The 13,442-nt window shown below is 33.5% G+C and overlaps 1 protein-coding gene across 1 annotated transcript in view; it reads right to left on the bottom strand.

Annotated features, from left to right (window-relative positions):
- CNTLN (centlein) overlaps nucleotides 1-13,442 on the bottom strand; it is a 205,359-nt gene that overhangs the window by 28,195 nt on the left and 163,722 nt on the right. The window contains exons 18-20 of the mRNA XM_074812180.1: nucleotides 6,810-6,974; nucleotides 3,426-3,523; nucleotides 1,600-1,726 (exon numbers count right to left, since the gene is read on the bottom strand). Of these exons, the coding sequence (XP_074668281.1) occupies nucleotides 1,600-1,726; nucleotides 3,426-3,523; nucleotides 6,810-6,974 (390 nt within the window). The remainder of the gene's footprint in view (nucleotides 1-1,599; nucleotides 1,727-3,425; nucleotides 3,524-6,809; nucleotides 6,975-13,442) is intronic.

The raw sequence follows: 13,442 nt of genomic DNA, 5'->3' as shown, positions 1-13,442 counted from the left end.
AACAACTGATTATTAAGGTATAAAACTTAAAAATGAAAATCAAATCAAAACAAAGCTTACCTATATTGTATAAACATACCTGTATTATATAAACTATTTGATTCAAGTATCTTTTTCTCAAATTACATTCTTTAATAAATCTCTGCTGATTTACTAGACTTAGTAGAGATCAGTTTGCATGCTATCTTGTTACATAAAGTTTTGATTTGTATTAAGTGTAAAGAAAACCTCTTCATTTGCAGACCTGTTTGCTTATATATAATTTACTGTTACAGTGCTTGCAAAAGGGAGCAAACCGCAACTTCCACTCGGTTCTTCTGTCAGAGGTAAAAACATTAATTAAAACTCAGCTGAGAAAATTATAACTGTTAATAGTCTGTAAAGCCTCTTAGATAATTATTATCATTATCATTGTTATAATTTTGCCACACAACACTGTTTTTGGCTAAAATTAAATAGAACAGTGCTCCTAGAAAATCATTCAGCTCTCCTGACAGTATTAATCACAAAGCTTTCCTGACAATATTGAGTAAAAGGGAATTTCTTTGATCTTCTGCTGAATATAATGTAAAATTTATCAAGTTGATTTTCCACATGGAATAATCAAATTAATGTATGGAATCTGACTCTCTGGAATCTGAAAAATGTGGCTCTTAAAATACTCAGAGAACAGCATTAAAGTGTATCGTTCCATTCTGAATCTTCTGTCTAAAACTAAACCCAGGTATTTCTCTCATTTTATACTTTAGCTCCCTTGCTTACTTATGCTCTCACTCTGTGGCTGCAGATTTCTTAATAACACCTTATCTTTGGCATGGAGGGTAAGACAGTAGTGCTCTCTAGAGCTGAAAGTGCTATATGACTGCAATCCGAGATAGTGCTTGTGATATTCAGCAAGCACCCACATTCTAGGAAAACAAAAGCAAATTGATAAATTATTTCTATTTTGGAATCATATGCTGCATAACCTCACAGACAACCAAATGTCATAATCTTTTTTTGGTATTAAAGGCGAAAGTGGAATACATTGGTTGGATAATACAGAAAGATGCCAAAAACATACAAAGTCTTCTAGCTTCAGTGAAAGTGTCCTAGAAGAAAGTAATTTCCTACAGAAATTAAGTTCTACCTACGCAGACAGAATTACATTCAGCTAAGAACTGTGAATCATTCCTACCACTGCAGTGGAAAACAGATTAACATATTAAAGCATTTAACTACTATAGCCAGGAGAGGTGCACCGACTTCATGTGCATGTGTCATCTAAAATCACTTGTTTCAGGACTACTGTATTTTATGAACAGTGCATAAAACTAAATTTCACTACTTACAGCATATCCTTCCATCTCAGTGTTCTGAATACTTTAATATTTAATTAGACCTTTGATGAACATACATTAAAATATGCTGAAACCTTCCAAGCTATCACCATATACTGATTTCATACAAATTACATTGGAGGGAATCACACTTAAATTAACTGTATGTTGTTTGCTTAAAGCAATATATTGATTTAGTATGTACAGCATGTTGAAATAACTTCTGTAAATCCACCGGATTTTGCTTTTCCTAAAACTATCAATATCAAGAAAGAAGTACCTTTCTCTCAAGGCTTTCTAATGTTTCATTAGAGGTTTTCTTATTTTCTTGATTTGCTTTTAGGCGAGACCTTAAGTCTTCTATCAAATGTCTTTTCATATTAAGGTCCCTCTCCAACTGAGAAATCCTAGAAGGGAAGAAATCACACTGCATGTAATTGTTAGAAAATATTGTTAATATGCAACTAAACAACAAAAAGTATAAACGCAGTAGACAAACTATCATTCCTGTAGCTTTAGTATATTTTAAAAAATAAAATCTGATGCAATTCTTGCTATTTACCTTATTCTCAACAATTAAAACCAGTTTTAAGTGTCTTAAACAGACCTATTTCTAAATATGCATTTTAATTGTGATTTGGTTTTGCCATGGTTTATGCTCTAACTTGTCTGATCTGAAATCATAATTCTTAAGCTGTTATCAAAAAAAGACAAAAAAACCTGTTGAACACACAAAATTTAATTAATTAAATTTCTTCTTTGCCTCAAGCAGGTATCATTCAAACACTGTTTTGTACAAAATTATTTTCGGAAAAGGGTGAAGTTTCCTTTCATCCAACTGAGATAATACACGGAAATACATGAAAAATTTTTATCCCTGTAATATGTCAGATAATAATTCTTAAAAACTGCAAAACCTATAAATAACATCAGCAATTTTCAGAAACTTCGCAAAAAAACCTCATGTACTACAACATAATCTGTTTTAATGAGAAAATTATGTCTTATATAATGCCTCCACCGTTATGATACAAATTAATATTTTAAATATAAACATAAGCAGTACTCAAATACGTTCAGACTTCTGGATTATATTTTTCTTAATGAAAGCAAAATAAATCATAATATGTTCAGTAATAAACCACTGTTGTTACCATGTCAACACTATATTAAAAAAAAAGGAAAACACTGCATCTTAAAATTTCTTCCATCTATTTCACAGTTAAACTACTAATGTTATTTTGGTGATTATATCTTACAGTTTATGAAAAAACAGTATCTATTTTATAAAGAAAGCACGGTAACCAGTAAATCTAAGTCTTGCGGTGGAAAAATTCATTTTCATTTTGAAACAGAAAATACACAATGTATGAAATTTAACAATTTTAAGAGTTCTCTATTTTTGAAATGAACTAATTTCAGATAAGTAAACTGCATTCTTTCTACAAATAAAAAATTACAGTGGTTAGAGGAGTTAAACTCTGGGACAGGCAAAAAATTCACAGATACTAATAGCTTATGTTTATATAGTAATAAAGTTGAAGAACAGTATTATATCAGTTAAAACAGATAGAATAAAAATCTCGGTTGCATACTTCAGAACAATACATATGAATTTCAAAATGAGTAGTAAACCCTTAATCAATTCAAACAGAAACAAATACAACTGTCCTTTTGAACTTTTTATGAATGTAAGATTGGATATTTAATCTTGTTTAAGCATCTGAACCTTGACATGTCTCTTAGCCCCTAGGCAAAGAATTACCGTATTTGAAAGACTGTGTTTAACAGTGCTGAGGAATTCATTTAGACTTACATCAAGGATAAAATGGTCTACTCGAGAGTCTGAGTTTTGATTTAAGGTATTGTTATTGCAATACAGATACTGTAGCTAGCTAATCACTCATCAGTTTAAACAAAATGCAATTTTAGCATGTACTGCTCCAGTTTCTAAAAAAAAATAATCCTCTACCAGTCTGCAAGACTGCAATAAAAAGACGAATAAAACATTCTCTTAAAAATCTATTGAAGAATGGTTAATGTTCTAACAATTATACAGCTGCCACTGGGTGGCACCAAACACAACGGATAGAAGAGTGAACATACTTTGCTTGTAGTTCCCGAATCTGTTGTTCCTTTTCCTGGACTTCCTTTTTCAGTGCCTTAATGGTGCTCAGTTGCTTAGTGATTTCATTATTCGAATTCTATATTGGAAAATGTTAAAATATAAATAAAGCAGAATGAATATTATCGCAGTTAACAGTAAATTTATTTGAAATAATGGGCTGTGTAAACTTCCACATAATTTATGAATGTTCTTAGAAATTAATTTGTACAAAAGGAGCACTCTTACTTTCTTAGACTTAAGCAAAAGTACATTCCTCAGAAAGTATGATCAAAATCAGTACTTTTCCATTGCTCTAATAATGTATGATTAATAAATGTTCCCCAGGACACCTGCAAGCTCAGTGCACCTATCAGGACCACATTTTCACTTGCACAGCATGGTCAGCTGAAAAGGTAACAGAAAAGAAATAAATGGGATCTTCATTTGATCTTACATCCTTGAATGGTATCGTCCCACAGCACAAGGGGCCTACATGTATAGAGCAACAATTTCCAATAATTCCTTTCATCTTGTGCACTTAAAAATACAGGACAAACTACAAGAGCAGTTCTTCTTGCGTCCCTTGAAACTCAAAGCACAAGACAAGAACATTTGCCCATACTAACACAAATCCTACATTTCAGTAATAAAAAGGTATGATCCTAACTTTCAGGCATGTGCAATTCCAGTGAAGGAGAATTATACAGTTGTTGGCCTTTCCTCATGGTTTATAGTAGGAAGTAAAAAAAGAGCCTCAATTCCTCCATGCAACACACAGATAATCTACTCAAGATTTAAATACAGAACAACGGAATCACTCTATAGAAGTAAAAATATGAAATTTAAGTAAGTAGCCATCTTGGCAATCTGAGCATATGCACCGAATGCCATTGCTGAAAATGGCAGCTCAAACATATAGATTTCAGAACTCCAAAAGGTGCTGCCAGAAGATACATACGCACAACATATATGCGTGCACATATGCATGCAGGTTCAGCTACTGTACTAAAGCTTTTTTACTCATTATGTATAAACAATAAGCAAACAAATCAGACAAGCTGTAAACAAAGATACTTCAGGAGAATTTCTCCGCACAGTGCAGACTTGCAACACCTATTAACATTAATGGGAGTATTGTACATAATTCTGTGCACCTCAAGGGGAGTATATATTCTTGTGTGCATAGTTAGATGTAAAATATTGTTCTTAATAACTTGTCTCATCTATTTACTATTATTATAATGTGAGGTGTAACCAGAAAATTGTTAAAATGATGTATGTTAGCAGAATATGCCTGAGACCTGTTTGTTGAGCTTGAGCTTCATCAGCATGAAGCTCAGCACCCAGTTACATGGTTTACACACCAGATACAAACTTGAATACTTGGGTGGGCCTCTGCACATGCTCAGAGGCAAAGACATATGTTTATGGTTTTTTGCTTCCAAATTCACCACTCACACTTAACACATTTCTTCCTACTGGCAAAGATACAAGGAGTCATTACATACAACATAAACAAACAGTGCAAAGAAAGTTCTGAGAAAAAAAAAAATAACTGACGAAATCAGGTACACTTTGAGATTTTGAGCTATAAGGAAAGCTTTTGCTGCTTCCACATTCAGACATTTAGGAAAATAACTTTGTATCTACTTTTAAAGTATGCTAGATAGCCTGGAACAATAGTTGACAACTCCCAATTTCTTCTGCTAAAAATGACTTGCAGGACTTAGTAATTTTTCAAAAATTCAGTTCAAAATAAGGCTAAGAATTTCAGTAACCTGATTTACGTAGCTTTTGAGGCCCTTTTAGTCAAAACTCTCATCCAATTCAGCAACCAGTGAATTTACTCTACTAATCTGGATTTGGGGTCACAGACTATGTTTATTTTAAAGGTAGTTTTGCATACATGGTTTATTTTTTACATTAAAAATGTAACACATCTTTAAGAAGGAATTAAAAGTCATGTTATTAAGTTTTGACATCCAATTTATAAATACTTGCTAAATGTTTGCTGCAGAAACAAAAAAAATATTTGATTATTCAGCAATATATTTTGCAGTTCGCATGTAGCAGACAAAGCAAGTGGGCTTTTAGCATAAGTGTTACTCAAGAGTATTTTACAAAAAAAATCCTCATTTTTTATTTTCCTTATTTTCATAGAGCAATTAACTACTAGATTTATGGATGAGGAGGACACTGATCTAGAAGGAACAACCCTAAATAACAGAAATTACCACTCACCAGCAACAGAAGCAGATTAGTCAAGCCCAAATATAAAACCAACATTCAAGAAGTCAGTGTGCATGGTTTCAAGATCTCTTTCTCATAATGAAAGTAGATCAAATTATGGGCCTTTTCATGGCTACCCCTGCTGCCCTCATCTCTTTAACAATGTGGCCTGCCTTTACTAATCCCTGAACTAACTAAATGTTACACATCCAGTGTGCTACAGCCAAGATCTATAACATCACGATTACCATCAACAGCTAAGAGATCTAAGCACTACCCTCATCTTGTGCGTTAGCACAGCTATCCAGTACTCAGAGCCAGAGCCAGCTATATCACGCATGTAATATGGCCTTTTCTTCTAGTGAGACTTTGGCAGCTGGCTTGCTAATGTGCCGTTTCTTCCAGCAGCAAGAAGCTGTACCATTTTGACTTCTTCTCTCTCCTCAAATATTAAACATGAAATGACGGAAAAAAACAACTTTAAAACATTCTGTTGCATATATATTTCCTCCAGTGAGAAGAGAGAAAGAATTATTAAGTTTGAGCCAGGCCACCTGCAGAGAAAGTTCTCAGATCAACACAGTACAGCATCTACATCATCCACATGTAATGGAATCACTGGAGACCGAAAAATGTAATCCTCGAGTTAGTATTTTCCTACCAGCTAAGCTCTAAAAATACAAATACTAAAAGAATTATGTCTCTTTGAAGACAAGAAAAGCAGTGACACATAGATAACATAACACTGTTACATTATATGAGCTTTCTCATCAGCTCAAATTCTTTGCTCCCCTTTCACAGATAGCTATAGCTTACTTTCTTCTTAAAGGAAGCAAGTAATAAACACAATTCTCACTGAAGTAATTCCACAGCACTTTCCAACAAGATGCATTTAATCATTGTGTGAAAACCCAGCAAGCCTCCGTGTCTGGCCTATTTGATCTGCAAAAATTGTTTTAATTGTAACTTCTATTTCTCCTGCTTATGAATACATTTCTACTTAACATAAAAGGTTATCTAACACCTAAGTTGCTCATCATTGGCTAAGATATACAAATGATATGCATATGTGAGTATACGTATATCTGCTCAACCCAGTTACAAAATACTGTTCATATGAATTATCCTCAGCACTAGATAATCTGTTCTGTCACCTTTAGTTTGCACTGCAGCTGTTTCATCTCTAAATCAATGTTCTTTGAAGGAGCTGGTGTGGCTTCACTCTTGCCAGCAGTTTGAGACAGATGTTCTCTCAACTTCAATTTTCCTTGTAAATCTTCCTTCTCCTGTTGCCACTTGGCCAGGTTGGAGGTCAACATCTGTTTTACAAGCAGAAGAAACAATCACAATTGCATCCTAAAAATATTTCTGGTTGATCATATGAGATGCTTCTCTGGTTCAGAATTCAAGAGGAATGACAGTATGTATTATCTGTACTTATATTGCATAGCTATTGGTTGAATTCTCTAGTCCACACAAAGATCAAACACAGCAGGAAAAAGACAACCACGTTAAAAACAGGCAATTTTTTTAAAAGTCAAGTTAATTCAATTTTGACTGTACACTTTGCTATTTTTACCAAGACAGGCAAAAATTATCGCACAAAACTGTAACAGTAGTTATTGTTGAAACCTGTTCACCTAGAGCCAATCTGGGATTCAGCAATTATTTCTACACTGAGCATGAAGAAATACCAAGGCTTCTCAGACATCAATCTGTATTAAAGGTGATTAAATGTGGAATCTGTTTTAATGGCGACCACTGTAAGCTCACTTGAATTGCTGTGTTGACAACTGCTGTAAAGCATACATCCTTCTCTTGGCTTTTGTTTTGATATTTGTAGGGCTTGTAGAGGTTAAAGCAAAATGGACCAGCTGCACTAAATATCTTCTGGTTGGCTGGTCTTTACTCATGTTGTGTTATTTCTTCCCTTTCACATATATGCACCATAGCCAGAGAACCACATATTCCATAACCTTGACTCTAGGGCTGAGGTACTTAAGTGGTAAAAGCCAAGCTGGAGCAGGACAGGATAACAGATGTTAGTTGTTTATTCCACTGGGTAGGTCTTACCACCCTACACTGCAGCCAAAATGCTTCTCATTTAGCAACATAAATGCTAAGTCCAATTAGCAGATGAGGCTTGTTAGGGATTTAGTTCAAATAAATAACATGCAAACAAACTCTGTCTTGTTGCACTTGACTGACAACTGACAAGACTTATTCAACCTTTGTAACAATGTATTTCACAGCACTCCTTATAGAGGTAATCTTTTAAATAAAATATTTGTTTTAATTTAGATAATACTGAATGTTGTTCTGCAAAAAGAGGAACTGAAACAATCTTCATGCTAGTGGTTAACTTTCATGAATCTATAGTCAACCAAAAGCCACCAATGGCCTAACAACTCTCTGCTCCTTAAGAGGGTAACTACAGTACTTATTACTCCAAAGAAGACTCTAATATGGTAGTTTAATGTAAGGAAGAGTTATAGAAAATGGTATTGAAATCTCTCAAAGAACAAAAAAAATTCCTTTGTGAAGAATCCTGATAAGAAACTGGAGAAGACACTACAACTTGAAATGACTAGATGTGTACCTGATTATATTCTAGTACACAAAAAACCACAGGTGAAAGTTAAAGATAGCATTTTATTTCCAAGCATTTTATTATTTAACTAAAAATTATATTCTATACTGTTTATTAGAAAAAACTTTTTATAGACATGTGTTTATATACACATACACTTCTATACAGATCATCTGAAGATCACATACATATGCAAATTAAAGAAAAACTACTTATGGTCATGTTTATTCCCATTATGAATGGCATAAGAATGCTTGTAGATTTTGCATTAGCTTAAAAAAAATATCATGGATACAAGAAAATGCATCCTGTATTTAAAATTAAAACTCTTAACAGTATTTCACACTTAAGTGCATTTATTAAAGCCAGTGGGCGGTTTTCATATGTATCTGAGATAAGTGCTCTTCTTAGTAAAGGGCTTAATCTTTCCATTCTCTTCTGCATCTACTGTCATTATTGAACAAGAGATAAATAGTGTTAATGTATTTTCTAACTGGCTATTCCTTAATCTGATACGTTATTCTTACAATTAATACAGTCTGAAGTAAAATACAAAACGAAGGCTACTTTAATAAGCAAAAATAGTAGTAGTACAGAAAGATATAGTACAGAAAGATATAATGATTAGGTTAATTTGTCCAGTATAGCCAACATATTTCTACATGCAGTGTCTCTATAATAAATTATTCATAAAAAGAAAAGAAAAAAAAATTCATAGCTAGATCAATATCTCGGATTAAAATTAGAAATGCTGCCATATCTGCCAAGATAGCTTGTGACTCTCAGAAGTTTCTTGGGCTACTGCTGCCACCAAAATGGATAGGTCTAAAATGCCATGATTGCACTGGGCACAACAAATATATTGAAACAGAAAGGGCTTTCATGGGACAGGTGCCAAAGAGGACAGTGCTGTGTTGGTTAGCAAATTTACTTAAGTGAGGAGGTAGAAAAAAATATTTAAAATATTAATGTACATAAATTCAGAAACAGCATCAGAACTATGAGGGTGAAGTGAAAGTAGTAGACGATGTACAAGACAAACACACCCCAACTTGCAAAAGCAAAGACAGACATGCAATTGCAATCAGAGGTATCAGGAAGGTTGTCTCTTAACAGCTCTGGAAACAATGTAAAAGGTGATACAGGCTTGGTAATTCTACTGCATTATTCTTCTATTTGCAATATATTGAAAATTTATGTGAAAATTCTATATAAATCTATGTAGGATATGAAAAACAGTCCCCCTGCTCCAGCAAGATATTTATGCCTAAAAGATATACATACCTTGTGTTTACTTAAGAAGCAAGTTCATTACCCTGCTGTCCCTCATCACTTGCTAAATTTTACGTCAAATCTTTTGTTCTTTTTTCTTTTTCAGACACAGAGGGGTTGTTGTGTATGTGCTACCATGCACGCAAATCCTGAGTGATGGAGTAAAAAAGGATTTACTCCAGGGAAAGAGGTCACCAGGATGAAAGGCAGAATCTTAACCGCCAGCTAGACTAGATGTCAGTAAAGGCAGGCTACTGCTGTTCCTCCACGATGTAGCCGCCTTTGTCTGTTGCATCTCCTCGAGTGTTTTGGCTTAACAGATGTTTATAGATTCAATATTTTAATATCTATCTTAATCTCCTTGCTTGGTGTACCCATGACTCTCTGTTCTGCTGTACACTAAGGGATAAGTGATGAAACCTCAAGCTTCTATGTGGTCAATGTAAAACTTCCAGTGACTCAGCAAGGCTTTTTACTGTAAGCCCTCTGCTCAGAAAGACAGCTACATGGAAGGTCCAATGGATTAACGTAGGAAGCTCCTGGAATGGTCTATTGCTCCTTGGCGTCACAACTACCCTGTGAGGAGCTTCTAGCTCAGTCTACAGCTGTCACCCTCCTATTGCAGCTGTCATGCACGAAAATGACACTTCTGGTGGCTGATACTGCACTGCCACTGCTGTACATGATCCCATATATTTATATTGCAGGGTATATTATACAGAATGTATTTCCAGGCAAAATTATAAAATAGGATGTAAACCAGGTATTTTTGAAACCCGTTTTAAGCAATGACATAACCTTATTACTCATTTTGTAATCCAGCTATAACTAATATCCTCAGATGTGTAAAAATCATATTTGCTATGAAGCTTCCCATCCTAAAATCCTGGCAGATGAAAACATTACAATACGCATAGAGATATCTGTAAGAAACCTGAAGTCAACATATTCCTCCTTTTCTCTAAGAAACTTTGCTACAGTAGGCAATAAAATACATTTGCTAAAATATATAGCTCCTGTACATCAAGTTCTATTTTAAAATCTAACACGGCTTGGCTGAATGTTTTAAATAGAATGCCATTTTCTCGCAGCTTTAGCTTGATCATGAAAAATATACAAGATAAGCAGTACTTGTTGCACACACAAACCATGAAAGAACTTTTCAAAACATATTTGCAGGCACAAAGTTACGTATTTATGATTTTACATACTCTAGCTAATGTTATTATAATGTAATGATAAACCTATTTACAATATCCCAGGCAAAATTTAGAGTCAATCCCACTAATCTTGACCCTGTTTTGTTCTCTTGAATCAAAACCTGCTCTGCCTGATGGGTCACAGAAAAATTAATAAAGATGGTATGTAGCCATCAGAAAATATGAAAATATATACACCAGAATAAAAAGCCAACTGTGCTGCATACTTAATGTGATCATATAGAGAAAAGGCAAATAACTCCAAATCCTCAGTGAAAGTTTTTTTCATGCAAGTGCTGTAAGTGGTTGATTACTTAGTATTCTAGCCATGAAGACAAAATACGAAACAGAAGTCTTTGGTGACTTAATATCTTATCCCTAAATAGAAACAAAGACGCCCAAACCCAATAAAAAGTTATAAAATGTAGAAGTTATTTGTCATTTATTCTTCTGAAATTTTAGGAAAATTTACTGTACCACTGAGTTTATTTTTTTTACAGCCAAATGCAGTTATCAGCAGCTGACTGTTTCACAAAATGTCAAGTAAATGAAGGTAATATAGAGGACTTTTTGCCAGTGCTTTAGCTAGTTAAGACTTCAGTAGCCTTTAGAGACCATTAAGTACCCTTTGGCTAATTGGCCAATGGTAGATTAATCCTCTTTTTATTCTAGCAGCACTATTTTAACACCCTTTGCACTCTGTCAGTGTAGTATCTGAATGACAAAATAATATTGTACATGAATAATAAGCAGAAAAGTTAAATTAACATTTCATGTTTCACATGCCATACCTATATGTCAGGGAAAAAAAACCTCTTTTAAAGCCACTGACATTCAACTTTTTTAAACAATCTCATGTTGACATCTTACTGAAGTGAATCTTCCTAATTACTGCTAATTGCCTATCAAGGAAAAAAAAAAATCTTTCCTTGAAGTTGTCTAGTATAGATGAACAGAGCTCCAATGTGCACAGTAAAGACAGGCATGACACTTGAGGTGTGCTACATTATTAGGAGGTCATACTAAATATGGTTTGCAATGAACAAAGCAGCTTTTAAGGATGTTTAAGGCACTGAAAATGTCAATCTCTCATGAAGTGTTTAAATTAGTTCCCAACAGAGAAATACAGATATCAGCATGCAGTTAAAAGATATATTTCTCATCTCAAGTATTTTACTAAAGAAAAAACATAGTTGTCCTATTGATAATGTCACTGTAACACAGTTACAGTTCATCAGCTTTATAAAAGCAATGTTTACACTGTTATCTACAGAATGGCCCCTTCACACATACAAATTATAAATTCAGCTATTATTGGGAATACAATTGTAATCACTATCACTAACAAACACTCTTATCAAAGTCTTTGAATGTCTTCTTAATCATGTGCTAGTACTAATCAGAGTAATCACTGTTTATAAAGGGCTATTTACTGTATACCACTTCATAAACAAATGTTTTACTTGTAATTTTAATTCAGATATTTTATAGCTAATTTATAGCTAAATTTATTCTACAACTTATAAGAGCCTAGTATTACAACATCTGATCTGGCTACAGCATCTTATGAAACAATACAAAAATAAAATCAATAAAATCAGAGCAGATAGGTCCATTTTAAATTTTGTTTTGATTTGTCTTTTACTTTTTTTAAAGAATGACAATGCCACATAGATCAAGACAAGAACACATATATCTATTCTAAAGAAACAGACAAAAATTAATGTATAAATGAACTGGAGTAACATATTCTGGGCCAAATTCTCCAAGAAATCATCTGCGGTTATAAACAACAGACAAGCCTGAGTACGGAACTGCACATTGTGCAACCAATGATTTTTCAAATAAATTATGGAAAATAAGAAAAAAAACTTACTATAAGTAACATTTTTTTTAATATGATGAAAATGCTTCTGAAATATGTCATCTGTGTAACGATAACACCAGTTCAAAGATAAGGGGTTTGACCTGCAGCAATTCCATTTTAGCTTGCATTTTCTATCACTTTCATTTACTCATACAGAATAAATATTTCTGTTTCCCATGCCTAATTTCTGTACATATTAAGAACATTATCCTGTTTTTGTAGTAACGCAGATGCAGCATTCCATCTGTCCTTGCAAATTTCAAAGGAATATAAGGACTATTAACTATGTATGTAACATTGTTTATAGAAGTAGTTTCATTATGATCAATTACATGATCACAACTGTGTGCTTTAATTTTTGTAGGGATTGATTTTCCAATGCGGAGATGCAAACTGCCAGAATATACAGATGTACAGGACCTTAACATTTCCAGATAAAAATTACAGAACTTAATATTTCTTAAAAATTATTTAAGATTACAGTATATTATACTATATCTTACATACTTAAACTTATCTGAAGTATTAATATCTAAACAAACACAACATGATACATTATGTAAGTTTTACTACAATTAAATAAAAAAAGTAAAATATAACCAGAGATATTTCACAACACTTTGTCCCACTTGAAAATATCTGAATGTTACAGAAAGCCAGTTGTGAAAATGTGGCTGAAGTCCAAAAGTTTCCATGTACCTACCATTACTATTTAAACAAATTCAAGTTAGCTTGTGTATTCCAACACCTACCATGCCTGTGCACATCAAGTATTGCTATATACAAAGACTTCCATCTGATACATAAAATTTGCCTCAGTATTTCCACGCCTTTGTACTTCCTAACGGATTTTCAATAT

Source organism: Strix aluco, chromosome Z, assembly GCF_031877795.1.
Source record: "Strix aluco isolate bStrAlu1 chromosome Z, bStrAlu1.hap1, whole genome shotgun sequence".
NCBI classification, from domain to species: Eukaryota; Metazoa; Chordata; class Aves; order Strigiformes; family Strigidae; genus Strix; species Strix aluco.
The sequence above is the reverse complement of the archived record's forward strand: the minus strand, read 5'-3'. Positions and strand labels throughout refer to the sequence as shown.